This window comes from Dromiciops gliroides, chromosome 1 (genome assembly GCF_019393635.1).
Source record: "Dromiciops gliroides isolate mDroGli1 chromosome 1, mDroGli1.pri, whole genome shotgun sequence".
Lineage (NCBI taxonomy): Eukaryota > Metazoa > Chordata > Mammalia > Microbiotheria > Microbiotheriidae > Dromiciops > Dromiciops gliroides.
Window position 1 is genome coordinate 338753166 of NC_057861.1, and position 15088 is coordinate 338768253.

Here is a 15088-nt window from a genome sequence, read left to right on the forward strand (position 1 = left end):
CTCTTCCTTTCCTCCTCCCCAAGACAGCCACCAATCTGATATAAGTTAAATATGTACCATCATGTTAAACATATTTCCATATTAGTCACGTTGTGAAAGAAGAATCAGAACAAAAGGGAAAAACCTTAAGAAAAAGAACTCAAAATAGTATGCTTTGATCTGCATTCAGATTCCATAGTTCTTTTTTTTCTGGATGTGGAGAGCATTTTCCATCATGTGTCTTTTGGAATTGTATTGGATCATTGTATTGTTGAGAATATCTAAGTCAGGTGGGACAGTGGATAGAGCACCAGCCCTGGATTCAGGAGGACCTGAGTTCAAATCCGGCATCAGACTCTTAACACTTACTAGCTGTGTGACCCTGGGCAAGTCGCTTAACCCCAATTGCCTTACCAAAAAAAAAAAAAAATTATGGGGCAGCTAGGTGGTGCAGTGGATAAAGCACTAGCTCTGGATTCAGGAGGACCTGAGTTCAAAGCCAGCCTCAGACACTTGACACTTACTAGCTGTGTGACCCTAGGCAAGTCACTTAACCCTCATTGCTCTGAAAAAAACAAACAAAATGTATTGAGAATATCTAAGTCTATCACTGCTGATAATCGCACAATTTGACTGGACTTATTAATGATGCCAACTTGGTCTTTTTTTCTGGGAGGCATTGCTAAACAAAATGGTGTTGCTTTGCCCCCAGTTCCTTGCCATTCTTCCCTATTTATCTGGCCCTTTCAGTGGCCCTTCCATTGATGTGCTAGTAAATGTTTAACAACCAGCTCTCCAAGGAGGAAATCTGTGCCACAAGACACTCTAAAATTTAACCTACATTATTTACATTTTTTCTATAACCTTCTTAAGTGTAGACAATCAACAGAATAATAAATCAAGCCTTCATTTGTAGGTTTTGTCAATTTCTGAGGTGTAAATGCTCACCCTGAAAATTTAACAATCAGTTTTAACAGGTTTTCTGAAAAGCTGGTTTGAGCTAATTCCAATATATTTCTACCCCAGCCCCTTTTATCAGTCCTCCTCATCTCCCTCTAAGTATTCTTGAAGCAAAATCTCTACACAGGGAAGGTAGGAGCATCTTAGAAAATGACAGGAAAGTACCAGGGGATGTGGCAAACCTAAGCTGTAGACTTCAGTGGGGCATTCATGGCAGCTGAAGGCTCAAGTCCAAGGGTAAAATGTATGCCAGGGATAGGGAAAGTGATCATGCGTGTGGGAAAAGCTTTCAGTGAATAAATGGTAAAGCAAACCTCTGAGGATGATTTCAGCTTTGGACAGGCTAACCAATAGAGAACCTTCCAAAAGTTTGCTGTGCCAAGGTAGGGAAGGCAAGACTGTGGGTTCTCAAAGTTGCATTAGTCTCAAGCTGACCCAGACATCCCACCCCACAGGTGTCACACAAAGAACAGAGAGATGTAGTGTTGGAGGAAGAGTCCCAGATTGAGAGTCAGGGGGGCCAAGTTCAAATTTAAGTCTTGTCCATGCCATATAGTAGTTGTGTGACCTTGGATACATCACTCAGATGCTGAGCTTTGATTTCTTCAACTATAAAACAAGGAAAATAATGCTTATGCTAGGATGAGGGGAGAAGAGATCCTGGGAATCATAAGCTAACCCCCTCATTTTAAAGATGATGAAATAGAAGCCCAGAGAGTTTAAGCAGCTTGCCTAAGGTCACACAGGTATGTGCTAATGAGTACCAGACTTGTGATTCTACTCCCCTATCTGGATGTGTTGGGGATGAAGCATTGTCAGTATAAATGCTCTCATTGACCTTAAATCACCAGGCAAATATGAGTCATTGTCATGTAAATAAACTTGCAAGGTTTTTAGCCTCTGTACTGATATTTGTTTCTTGATCCATAGCAACAACTGTGAGATGGATTCTGTGATTATTTCTGTGATCAATGGCTTCACATCTGTCTATGCTGCGACTGTGGTATATTCCATCATTGGATTCCGGGCCACCAAGAGATATGATGACTGCTTCAGTCAGTAAGTTGCCTCGAGGTTTCTAGCATTTGAAGGACTATGTATTATGTTACATGCATGGATAGAGGCATTTATGGTATACTCTTTAGTGAATATAGATTAGGACTGAGAGCCAGGAAGACTTGGCTTAAATTGAACCTCAGACACTTATTAAGTCTGTGACTCTGGGCAGGTCACTTAAAATCTTTGGATCTCACTTTCCTCTTCTATGAAAAGAGGGGGTTGGCCTCTATATTTTCTAAGATCCCCTATAGCTTGCAATCAAGAATACTAGGATAGAGGGCAGCTAGGTGGCACAGTGGATAAAGCACTGGCCCTGGATTCAGGAGGACCTGAGTTCAAATCCAGCCTCAGACACTTAACACTTACTAGCTGTGTGACCTTGGGCAAGTCACTTAACCCCCATTGCCCCACCAAAAAAAAAAAAAAATACTAGGATACTGTGTGGTGCCATAGTGCATACAGGGCCAGGCCTGGAATCAGAAAGATTCATCTTCATGAGTTCAAATGTGGCCTCTGACACTTATTACTTATGTGGTCCTGGGCAAGTCACTTCACCCTATTTGCCTCAGTTTCCTCATCTGTAAAATGAACTGGAGAAAGAAATGGCAAAACACTCCAGTATCTTTGCCAAGAATGGGGTCACGAAGAGTTGGACATGACTGAAAAAGACTCAACAACAACATACTAGGATCCGATTTACTTAGTATACCACAAAGTATATTTATACAGGATGGGCTAAAAGTCACAAAGGGTTCTGTTTTAATAACTTTTTTTTTCTTTCTTTCTTTTTTTTTTTGTGAGGCAATTGGGGTTAAGGGACTTGCTCAGGGTCACACAGTAAGTGTTTAGTGTCTGATGCCAGATTTGAACTCAGGTCCTCCTGAATCTGGGGCCAGTGCTCTATCCACTATGCCACCTAACTGCCCCCTTAATAACTTTTTGAAAATGATTTAAAAAAAAATTTTGCCATTTATGAGATTTGATTTTTCACATGTAATGTAAACTTATTTCCTATATATACTGTATATGATGCTATGGTATTATAAATTAAAAACAAAAAATAAAGGAGTTTTTAAATATTCAGGACTTTTAGCCCACTCTGTGTATCTAGTATATCAGATCCTAGTAAGTATATGTACTTATAGTGAAGCAAGTATACTCCTGAGCACCTAGTAATTCAGGCTTTTGTGTATCTGCAATTGGACTTCATTTCAAGGCAATGAAGTGATCTGGTACCATTGTACCTATTAATTTCCCCTGGTTTGTATCCCTCTTTCTAGAAACATCCTGACCTTGACCAATGGATTTGATTTGCCTGAAGATAATGTCACACAGGACAACTTTGAAGAAATGAAACTTTGGTGTAATGCAACCGACCCCGCTGCCTTTGCACAGTTGACTTTTGCAACATGTGACATAAATTCTTTTCTATCAGAAGTAAGTGAACAGGGGCAGCTAGGTGGCACAGTGGATAGAGCACCAGCCCTGGAGTCAGGAGTATATCAGTTCAAATCCGGCCCGAGACACTTAACACTTCCTAGCTGTGTGACCCTGGGCAAGTCACTTAACCCAAATTGCCCCACAAAAAAAAAAAAAGAAAGAAAGAAAGTGAACATTCCAGTTTGCAATCTGCCTCCCACTTTGCACTCCTCACCATGTTTACCAAGCAGTGAAAGACTCAGATGGGGCCCTGGAGCCAGGTATCCTCATGAACATTAGCTTCTTCTCCCTCTTCTGGTCCTGAACTTCCATCCCATTGAAGGAGGAGTCCCTTGAACCTGAAATATGATGGTCTACTAAAAAACAAACTGCCACCCTTCAGTTGCACTTGGAAGAGGATGTTTAGAGAGCTAGCCTAACATAGGAAGAACACAGAGGTAGATCTGGATGCTGTACTGTCAAGTTTCCTCTAAGAGAGGCACCATGATACAATGGAAAAAACATTGCATTTGGAATCAGAGGATTTGGCTTCAACCCCACTTACTACCTTAAAGTCACTTAAAAAAAAAGAAAAGAGGGGCAGCTAGATGGCGCAGTGGATAGAGCACCAGCCCTGGAGTCAGGAGTACCTGAGTTCAAATCCGGCCTCAGACACTTAACACTTACTAGCTGTGTGACCCTGGGCAAGTCACTTAACCCCAATTGCCTCACTTAAAAAAAAAAAGAATAAAAAAAAAAAGGAAAAAAAAAGAAAAGAAAAGAAAAGAAAAGTCACCTAAATTCTCTGGACCTTAGCTATAAATTGAGTGGCGTGAGTTACATAAACTTTAAGACTCCTTCTGACTTGGAGGCTATGATCCAATGAACTTTTATAATTAACAACAGCTAACATTTATATAAAATTTACTGTGTGCTAGGCACTGTACTTAGGATTTCACATTTATTATCTCATTCAATCTTCACAACCCTAGAAAGAAGGTGTTATTATCATCCCTATTTTACAGTTGAGGAAACTGAGTCAAACAGAGGTTAAGTGACTTGCCCAGGGTCATATAGCTTATGTGTCTGAGGTCATATTTGAACTTAGATCTTACTGACTTAGTATTCTATGTTCTATGGTGCCATCTAGCTGCCAATCAGATGACATCTCAACTTTCTAACATTTTCTACACTAGGGCTTCTTAAATTTTTTCCACTTGCAACCCCTTTTTGCCAGAGAAATTTTTATGCGACCCAGTGAAAGCATGTGCAGTGCAATGTGCGCATGCTGTGTGTTCAGAACCAAGGTTGCAGAAATCCCCACATTCAGACCCATAATTTAAGAAGCTAGGTTGTACATAGTGTAGAGTCAAGGCTGGTCACAGGAAAGTAGAAAACACTATCATTCCCTGCATTCCCCTAGTCTGAGTTTTCATTTTTCTGTCTGCCTAATTCCACCCACATTTCCTAGGGAACTGAGCAAAAAGAAATGTGAAAATTCGGGCTAGGGAAAACAACAGGACAACTCTGGTCACTAATCCCTTCTTTCTTGAAGCTCTCCTCAACATATTTCACAAAGAATCCTTTGGGGGTAGCTAGGTGGCACAGTGAATAGATTACCAGCCCCAGAGTCAGGAGGGTCTGAGTTAAATCTGGTCTCAGACACATACTACCTGTGTGACCCTGGGGAAGTCACTTAACCCTGATTGCTTCCCCCCCAAAAAAAGTCTTTTTGTAGAGAAGAGATTAAGTAGGTGCCAAGCTTTAGGGAGCCTTGGTTCTAACCCCATTTCCACCACTAATGGCAAGACTTTAGGACAAGTCATTTAGCCCCTCTGTGTCTCAATTAGTTTTTTGGGGTTTTTTTGTTTTTTTTTGGTGAGGCAATGGGGCTTAAGTGACTTGCCCAGGGTCGCACAGCTAGTAAGTGTCAAGTGTCTGAGGTCGGATTTGAACTCGGGTACTCCTGAATCCAGGGCCGATGCTTTATCCACTGTACAACCTAGCTGCTCCTCAATTAGTTTTTTTATCTAAACACTCAGAGAATTGACCTACATGACCTTTATGGTCCCTTCCAGATCTAACAATTATATGTGACTTCTAAGTTTTGTATTATACATTAAAATGTGACCTCCTTGAGAGCAAAGGCTGGCTGATTTTGGCCTTTCTTTGTATCCCCAGAACTTAGTACAGTGTCTGGTGTATAGTAGGTGCCTAATAAATGCTTGGTGCTGTGGCACTAGGACTTACTACAACATTATAATGAGCCTGTTTAAAAAAAATATGTTGCCTTAAAATGATATATTTTGTACATTTGAGCAGCTCAGCTCCCTGGGATGATTCCTGATAAATGCCTAGGGACAGGACTTAAAATGTACTCATGAGGTTATCTCTACAGGGGTGGGGGGTGGGGGGTGGGGGGAAGAGGCGGGGAACCACACTAATTTCTGTTCAGAGACCAGGATCAACTAAAACCTTCCTTCATCTCCCTCCTTCCAGACACCAGAATAACAAGAATTAAGAGTTGGTCCTAGGGCAGAAAGAACTTGGTTCATGAATGAATGTTAAGTGGTTTACCAATTACCACTTATCTATCAGTACAGAACACCAGGGATTATTATTGTATCATGTCTATTTATATAATAGAATATACGGAGATAACACTGCCCTAAATGTGTGTTGACTGGGAGCTATATAATATTGTCATTCACTTGGCACATTTTTATGATTCATGTTCTGCTAACAAAGATTTAATCTTATTTAAATATTAGTTTATCTCTTTCAAATCATTTCATTTCTCCTAGCCCAGTTTTTAATACTTGTAGTACTAGGGCTAATAAAAAACTTTTGCTAACTTGAATCACTTAATTTTGGTGAATAAGTTAGGGCATGGGGAGTAGTGTGGAGACAAACTACAATCAGTAAATATAAGGTATATCTAATTCTATATTAAAGCCACAGGATGACATGGTGGAAAGAGCACAGGACTTGGAACCAGAAGGCCTGTCATTGAATCTCTCTTTTGGCACTTACTATCTGTTCAACCTGAAGCAAGTTGTCTCAGGGCATCAGCTTCCTCGTCTATTGAAGAAGGAAGTTGGCCCAAAATATATTCAAGATTCCTTCCAACTCAATGTTGCTAGACCTCTGGATGAATAGTGTTCTGAAGAGTGCTATAACAAAGCAAAGGAAACGTATAGGCCATGCACGATGGAGAATCAGTTGTAATCTGATTGATTAGGTCAGGATGTTTCTAGAAAGAGGGATACAAACCAGGGGAAATTAATAGGTACAATGGTACCAGATCACTTCATTGCCTTGAATGAAGTCCAATTGGAGATACACAAAAGCCTGAATTACTAGGTGCTGGGTCCTGAATTACCTAGTTTGACCTTTTCATGTATGGGGAGATCAGAAAACACAAGTTTCTGCTCTGCGACTTTTCATATATGTTCCCTGGCTCCGTGGTGTATCCCTTTTCCATGTGCCCTCTTCGTATGTTCCTGAGGTGCACATGTTCTTGGGTGTGTCCCCTTCCCTTCCATGCCAGTGATACTGAAATCTATGGGATAGCATACCCCACACTGGGCTCCTGGGGGCAACTTTTCCTATACTACAGTAAGAATATCGATGAGCACTCAAGGGCTATGGTTTTGACTGAGAGCTGATAAATAAAGTGCCATGAATTAAGGATAACTGTTCTGGAGTCCGTGTGTGTGTGTGTGTGTGTGTGTGTGTGTGTGTGTGTGTGTGTGTGTGTGTGAGCACCCCCAGTTGTAGGCATGGATCAAACTAATAGTATTTTACCAAAACTTCACTCTACTCCTTGCTTTATTGAAACCACACACAGGAAAAATACCAAAGTATACTGTATAAACTTGCATTTGATTATAAATCAGTTTGATTCTAGAATATCTATAGTTAAGATTTTATTTCAAAGACTTGAGCATTTGGAGAATTAGAGCTTAGAGAGGGGAGAAAGAAACAGAGAACAGCTCTGGTGTTTCAGGAAACTCATCTATGATTGACATTTGTTTAATAAAATGGACTGTTCCTTAACTCTATGAATCTTTTTGTCCTATAGGGAGTAGAGGGAACTGGTTTGGCCTTCATTGTCTTCACTGAAGCCATCACCAAAATGCCACTCTCACCTCTGTGGTCTGTCCTCTTCTTCATAATGCTGTTCTGTTTGGGCTTATCATCTATGTTTGGAAACATGGAGGGTGTAGTTGTTCCCCTGCTGGACCTCAAGATCGTCCCTAAAAAATGTCCTAAGGAACTTCTAACAGGTATGTGCTGTCTCTGAATATCTGCTACCAGAGTTGTCTAGAGTAGAATCCTTTATTTATTTATTTTTTATTACATATAAGGTATTTTATTTTTTCCGTTACATGTAAATATAGTTCTCAACTTTTGTTTATACAAGCTTTACAATTTCAGATTTTTCTCCCTCCCCTCCCTCCCCCCTTCCCCTAGACAGCAGGTAATCTGATGTAGGTTATATCTATATATCTATATCTATATACATATACACACACATATATATATACACATAATAACATTAATCCTATTTCTGCATTAATCCTGTTATAAGAGAAAAAATCAGAGCAGTAATGCAAAACCTCAAAATAGAAAAAAAAAACAATAGCACCCAAAACAAAAGAAATAGTATGGTTCAATCAGCATCTATACTCCACAGTTCTTTTTTTTTTTTTTTCTTGTATTTGGAGATCCTCTTCTATCATGAGTTCCCTGGAACTCTTCTGTGCCATTGCATTGGTGAGAAGAATCTAGTCCATCACAGTAGGTCAACACTCAATGTTGATGATACTGTGTACAATGTTCTTCTGGTTCTGCTCATCTCACTCATCATCAGCTCACGTAAGACCCTCCAGGTTTCTCTGAACTCCTCCTGCTCATCATTTCTTACAGCACAATAGTATTCCATTGTGTTCATATACCACAACTTGTCCAGCCATTCCCCAATGGATGGGCACCCCCTCAACTTCCAATTCCTTGCTACCACATAAAGAGCAGCTATAAATATTTTTGTACAGGTGAGTCCCTTTCCCCCCTCCATGATCTCTTTGGGGAAAAGACCCAAAAGTGGTATTGCTGGGTCAAAGGGTATGCACAGCTTTATCGCCCTTTGGGCATAAGAGTAGAATCCTTTATCATGATCCTTTTGGTGGGACAAGTCTAATATTTGTAATGGATGGGCTAACTGTTATATACCAGGGGATAAGAACCAGACCTGGAATGTCATCGGTACAGGGAACTCCCAGGTAAAGGAATTCCTTCTATCAAATCAGATCAGCACCTTTTTTGCAACTAATAGTCCTAGAGAGCTGCTTAGAGAGCCTTGGGAGATCAAGAACCTTCACCTGTGTCACACAGTCATTATGTGTCAGAGGCAGGCCTTGAACAGGTTTTCTTAGTTCCAAGATTAGCTCTCTCATCTATGCCCCGTTACATACAGTGGCTACATTATACAGGGTTTCTTCTCTTGTTAAGGTGTTCCTATCTTTAAAACAAAATAAAACGAAAACACCCAACCTATGAAAATTGTTGACTTTGTCATTTTCCAGTCATGTCTGACTCTTTGTGACTCCTTTTGAGGTTTTCTTTTTTTTTTCCAAAGTTTTTTTTTTTTTTAGTGAGGCAATTGGGGTTAAGTGACTTGCCCAGGGTCACACAGCTAGTTAAGTGTTAAGTGTCTGAGGCTGGATTTGAACTCAGGTACTCCTGACTCCAGGGGCCGGTGCTCTATCCACTGCGCCACCTAGCTGCCCTTTGAGGTTTTCTTGACAAAAATACTGGAGTGGTTTACCATTTCCTTCTCCAAATCATTTTACAGATGAGAAAACTGAGGCAAATAGGGTTAAGTCACTTGCCCAGTTTCACATATCTAGTATTATTTGAACTCATAATGCTGAGTCTTCCTGACTCCAGGCCAGGAACTCTATCCACTGCCCCACCTAGCTGTCCCTATGAAAACTGCATTTTCTAAATAGATAAAACTAAAAACTTACCAATCTGCAACAAAGGTTCTTGCATTGTGCCCAAGGATTCACTGTAGGATTCCTTTTCAATAACATTGGAATGACAATTTGATGTATAAAACCTCCATTTCCACACAGACATAAGCCATATAAATTGAAATTTATTATGAGTAATAACAATCTACCCAACAAGCATTTATTAAGAGCTTACTATTGGGGCAGCTAGGTGGCACAGTGGATAGAGCACCAGTCCTGGATTCAGGAGGAACTGAGTTCAAATCTGGCCTCAGACACTTAGCACTTACTAGCTGTGTGACCCTGGGCAAGTCACTTAACCCCAATTGCCTCACACACACAAAAAAAGAGCTTACTATTTACTTCAGGATACAAAGAAAGGCAAAAAAGAAAGACTGCCCCTGCGCTCAAGGAGTTTACATTCTAATGGGGAAAGATGACACTAAAAGGGAGCTGAAAGGGGGAGGGGAGGAGAAGGTACCCATACAGGACCATGCTGAGAGACAGATGGGAAGTGGGGAGGGGAATGAAGCATGACCAGCTTGAGCCCATCCTCAACACAGAGCCTTACTGCCATAGAACTCACAGTAGGAAAAGAGGCCTGAGTGGGAGATGACCCTTCGAGGGTGAAAAGGTCACGGGCACTCAGAGAAGCTCTGCAGAGAGCAGGCCACTGAGTTATATGGTGAAAAATGGAGTCAGAAGCACAGCCCAGAAGGGAATAGCATGGAAGATAGAGGACTGGCCTCAGAGTCAGTTTAGAAGAGCTGAGTTCAAATCCCACCTTTTACACATACAGGTCATACACTTAACCTGTCATAGTCCAGGCAATCATTTAAGAGTACAAACTGTAGAACCAGGGCTGACATGCATTGGTAGAAGGAGTTCCCTGGTCCAATGAAATTACAATTTTGCATAATAATAGTAATAGTCGACACATAAATCACCTTAAGGTTTGTGAAGTATTTTGCATCCATGATTCCATTTGATCACATGGTACTAATCTAATGTGGGTCAGCCTGGGGATGAAGTAGTTCCACCTGCATAGCCAATGCTTGCACCTGGTTTTATTTGGGAGGAATTACTCTTATCTTCAATCCATTCACAAAGGAACAAAACCACCCTCACTCCGAGGTTCATTGCCATCCATTAAAGGCTGGCTCACAAAATGCTCTTTCCAACAAACCTAAATTATAAAGTTCTCCTCAGATGGGAGCAGAGCAAGGGTCATTTCAGGTAAAACGAGAGGTTTCAAAAATAAAATCAGCAACTTCATGGGCTAGGGAATCCCACCATCTTAAACCCTCAGGTTATCTGAAGCCTGCTGTCTGCCCTGCCCTGGAATTTCATTCTGTTTTACTCTTATAGAGATAACCTATTGGCCTTTTCTTTGTTTGTGCTGCAGGTCTAATTTGTTTGGTGATGTACCTCACTGCCTTTATTTTCACTCTGAACTCGGGACAGTACTGGCTCTCCCTGCTAGATAGCTATGCTGGATCCATCCCCCTGCTCATCATTGCCTTTTGTGAAATGTTTTCAGTTGTTTACATTTATGGAATAGACAGGTAGGAAATAAAAGTGGGCTTCTGGTGGAGATGCTTAAAAGAGGCACATTTTTTTAAAAAGTGAAAGAATTAGAGCTGGGGAATGAAATCAGAAGCATGGTCTTGCCTGCTCCCTGGTGGATAACACCAGAATTACAGTGCCATCTGGTTTATGAGGGCACAGGGGAATTTTAAAAAACTTTAAATGCAGTTTCTTAATCTGTGTGTGTGTGTGTGTGTGTGTGTGTGTGTGTGTTGGACCTGTTTAACAGTCTGATGAAGCCTATGGACTCCCCAGAATGTTTTAAAATGTATAAAATAAAACATATAGGATTGGAAAGGAGACCAATTAGAGTGAAATATAATTATCAAAAGAATTTTTTTTTAAAGTTCATAGACCTCAGGTTAAGAACCTCTGTTTTAAATTAAAGTAAAAGCAGAAAAAAAATGAAGTAAATTGCCAAGAAAATTCAATAGCTATGAGTGTACAAATGTGTCTAATTCTCTCACAAATTCAAGCAGTGTAAGGGCCACCAGAAATCTCTAAAATAAAATTCAATAATTCATGAAATATTGAAGTTCCTCCTAATTGCCAACCACCCGGCTAGGCACTGGTGATCCAAGGACTAAAATAAAACAGGTGCTTACAATAGAAGAAATAACACATATACAGAGAAGTAAGGAGAAAATGCATAAATAGTAATTAGGGAGGGTGGGAGGAGAGTACAAACGATGGGGGTAGATCAGGAAAGGCCTCTCTCGGGAGGTGGCACTTGAGAAAAACCTTGAAGGGAGCTAAGGATTCCAGAGGCAGAGGCAATGTGAAGTGCCGTTCGATGGTGACAGGGAGCCTGTGCAAAGGCTGACAGGCAGTAGATGGAATGTCATGTATGGGGAACATTTTGCCCAGAGCAGAGAGTTCCTGAGAGGGAATGATGTAAAGTCAGTCTGGAAAGAGAGGCTGCAGCTAGACTGAAGGATTTCTGAGGCTAAACAGGGGAGTGGATTTTGTCCAGGAGGTGAGAGGGAGCCACTACAGTGTCTTGAGCATGGAAGTGATGTAGTAAGACTCAAGCTTAAGGAGTATCGATCTGATACCTGTATGGGGGTATGGATTACAGAGGGAAAAATTGATTTGAACACCCTACTATTACCTTCTATGTTGAAGGCACTGTTTTGAGTTCTGGTGGAGACCGAAAGGTATCCAATACACATTCCCTGATTCCATAAGGCTTCTAGTGGGAGGCATTATGTATTATATATTATGACATCAAGAAAGGTACAATAACATGTTCAAGATAAAGTAGCATGTCATAAGTCATGTAAACATGGTATAAGCTAAATCCTATAGGAAATCAGAGGAGAGAGAGAGAACACTTCTGAAAGGGGGAGGGGGAGGAAGGGAATAAGCATTTATTAAGTACCTACTATGTGCCAGACACCATGCTAAATGGTTTACAAATATTATCTCATTTGTTCCTCACAACAACCCTGGAAGGCAGGTGTTATTATCAACACACACACACACACACACACAATTTATAGATGAGGAAACTGAGGCAAAGAGAGGTTAAGTGATTTACCCAAGATCACACAGTTAGTTCAGGACTTGAACTCTTGAGTAATCACAGAAGATACCATGGGGGCAGATGATACCCAAATTGGACCTTGAAGGTTAGGTAGCATTTAAATAGATAGGCAGGACCAACACTTTTTTTTCACTCTTTGCAGTAACTATACACTGCTGGACCTACATTCAAGCTATGTTGTTTTGGGTTTTTTTGTGAGGCAATTGGGGTTAAGTGACTTGCCCAGGGTCACACAGCTAGTAAGTGTGTGTTAAGTGTCTGAGGCCGGATTTGAACTCAGGTACTCCTGACTCCAGGGCCGGTGCTCTATCCACTGCGCCACCTAGCTGCCCCCTCAAGCTATGTTGTAATGGGGGTTGACATAACTGTGCCTCACTTTAAGAAAACCTCACTTATCTAATTTAACTTCAGTAGAACATTGTTAGCACCACTTTGGGGGAAAAGACTGTTTCTCATTTTGTTTTGTCCATGAGGTCATATTCTTCTCTTGGTCTTTATTCCTAGGTTCAACAAGGATATTGAGTTTATGATTGGTCATAAGCCAAATATCTTCTGGCAGGTCACCTGGAGGGTAGTCAGTCCTCTCATCATGCTAGTTATATTCCTGTTCTACTTTGTTATAAAAGTCAACGAGGAATTGATATACAGCATCTGGAACCCTGCATACGTAAGTATAGGGAAGTATACCTATACACAGATCCATGGTGACTGTCCAAAGGCCTGGGGATGGGGAAGCCTATCTGCATGCCAAGGGAGGCTGTTCCCTACCCTTCTGATTCACAAAGACCTGGGAGAAGCAGGGCAAGTGGAGGAATTTTTTCCTTTCCTCCCCATGTTCAGTTTTAGACTCTATTGTGTCATGGGTATAATTGTTGGACTTGACCATGGGTTATATTTCTCTCCCCAGGAGGAATTTCCTAAATTAGAAAAACAGCCCTATCCTAGCTGGGTGTATGCTGTCGTGGTCTTTGTAGCGGGAATCCCATGCCTCACCATCCCCTTCTTCGCCATCTACACATTCATCAGGAATTGTTGGCAAAAGAAGAATGACCAGCAAGGACTTGTCACTGCCCATTCTGTTCCCTCTGTGAATGGAGACCTAAAATATTAAACTGAAACACACTTCTTAGGGAAGTGAGGACAGGTTCTTGATTGGGAAGGGAAAAGGAAAAAAAAAGCAATATCCAGGCACATTGGGATGACCAGACCCTCATGGAGCCAAACTTGCTGGTGTGGTGAACCTCAGCCAAACACTCTAGTCTGTGTGACAAATGGGACTTCTTGTGTGCCCTACAACCGGGGGGGCCTCTCCATGCTAGGGACTAGAGGGATTGACATGGTTCAATTTAATTTGACCAGCCTTTATTAAATGTCTGCTCAATATCAGGCATTGTGCTAGATGCTGGAAGTACAAAGTCATGGCCATGTATATTGTGATATCCCAGGGTAAATACCATTGAAATGTCCAGCAAGTGAAATGTAGGGATGCTGAGGCTGCCAGATTTGGTTTGCTTGTGGATTGCTAGGGAGATGCAAGAAAACACTAAACACTTCTATTCTCTATTACTACAATACCCCCTTTCCATTTGTGGGAGATACCTATTCACGGGAAAACTTCCATAAGATTTTAAGTGGAAAGTTTTTCCTACAGAGAAACTTTGACCCTGAATCACAGAATCTCAGCATTACCAAGCTTGACCCCCAAGGCTATCTCATCCAACCCATCCTGAACCAAGAATTCCCTCAACAGCCTTCTGGATAAGTGGTGCTTCTGCTTCTAAAGATATCCAAGGAGGGAGAACCCACCACTTCCGGAAGGAGTCATTGTCAGACCTTGGAAAGGTCTGATTATTAGGAAGTTTTTCCTCACATCAAGCCAAAGTAGGTCTTTCTCCATCTTTCACCCATTGCTCCTGGTTCTTTTCTCTAGTGTCAAGCAGAAAAAAACGAATTCGTTTTCTACCTGTTCCATCATGCAGAAAAAAAATCTGCAGAAAGAGTGCCCCTGGGCCTAGGAACTGGACTACCCTGCCATCTCAATTCTGGGATCATTACCTAGAAACAATCAGAGATTGGCAGTTCTACCAATGTGTTTGTGCAAGTTTTGAAGTTCTGGATATTCACCCACCCCCACCCCGCAGTCCCAAAATTCCTGAGTTTCTTCACAATCCTTTGACTGACTGGACATTAACTACACTTAATCACCATTGCTAGCTGTCACAAATAGATAAACAATTAAGTAATGCCTCCCTTCACAGGAGGCAAGGAGGAATGTGCCCTTAGAGTTTGACTAAGGGAACATTAACATGTTTGTAATGAGTAATTCAATGTGAATTTTTAGCCAGGTTACCTTTGGAAGGAAGAGGGGTTACATACTAACTCAACTTCTAACTACTCAACCCACATAGCACCACAAACACCTGGCATACTTCCTCAGTGACTTAATGGGACATATTTTCTCTCTAAAATTAGCACCCAATATGTATCCAAGTGGACTGGGATTTTGGGTGATGGCTTTAAC

The 15088-nt window shown here is 41.2% G+C and overlaps 1 protein-coding gene across 1 annotated transcript in view; it reads left to right on the top strand.

The window, feature by feature from the left end:
- SLC6A19 (solute carrier family 6 member 19) overlaps positions 1 to 13678 on the top strand; it is a 54446-nt gene extending 40768 nt beyond the window's left edge. Inside the window, exons 7-12 of the mRNA XM_043978040.1 lie at positions 1870 to 1998; positions 3279 to 3435; positions 7502 to 7706; positions 10840 to 10999; positions 13072 to 13234; positions 13475 to 13678. Of these exons, the coding sequence (XP_043833975.1) occupies positions 1870 to 1998; positions 3279 to 3435; positions 7502 to 7706; positions 10840 to 10999; positions 13072 to 13234; positions 13475 to 13678 (1018 nt within the window). The remainder of the gene's footprint in view (positions 1 to 1869; positions 1999 to 3278; positions 3436 to 7501; positions 7707 to 10839; positions 11000 to 13071; positions 13235 to 13474) is intronic.
- Positions 13679 to 15088: the final 1410 nt, after the last annotated feature.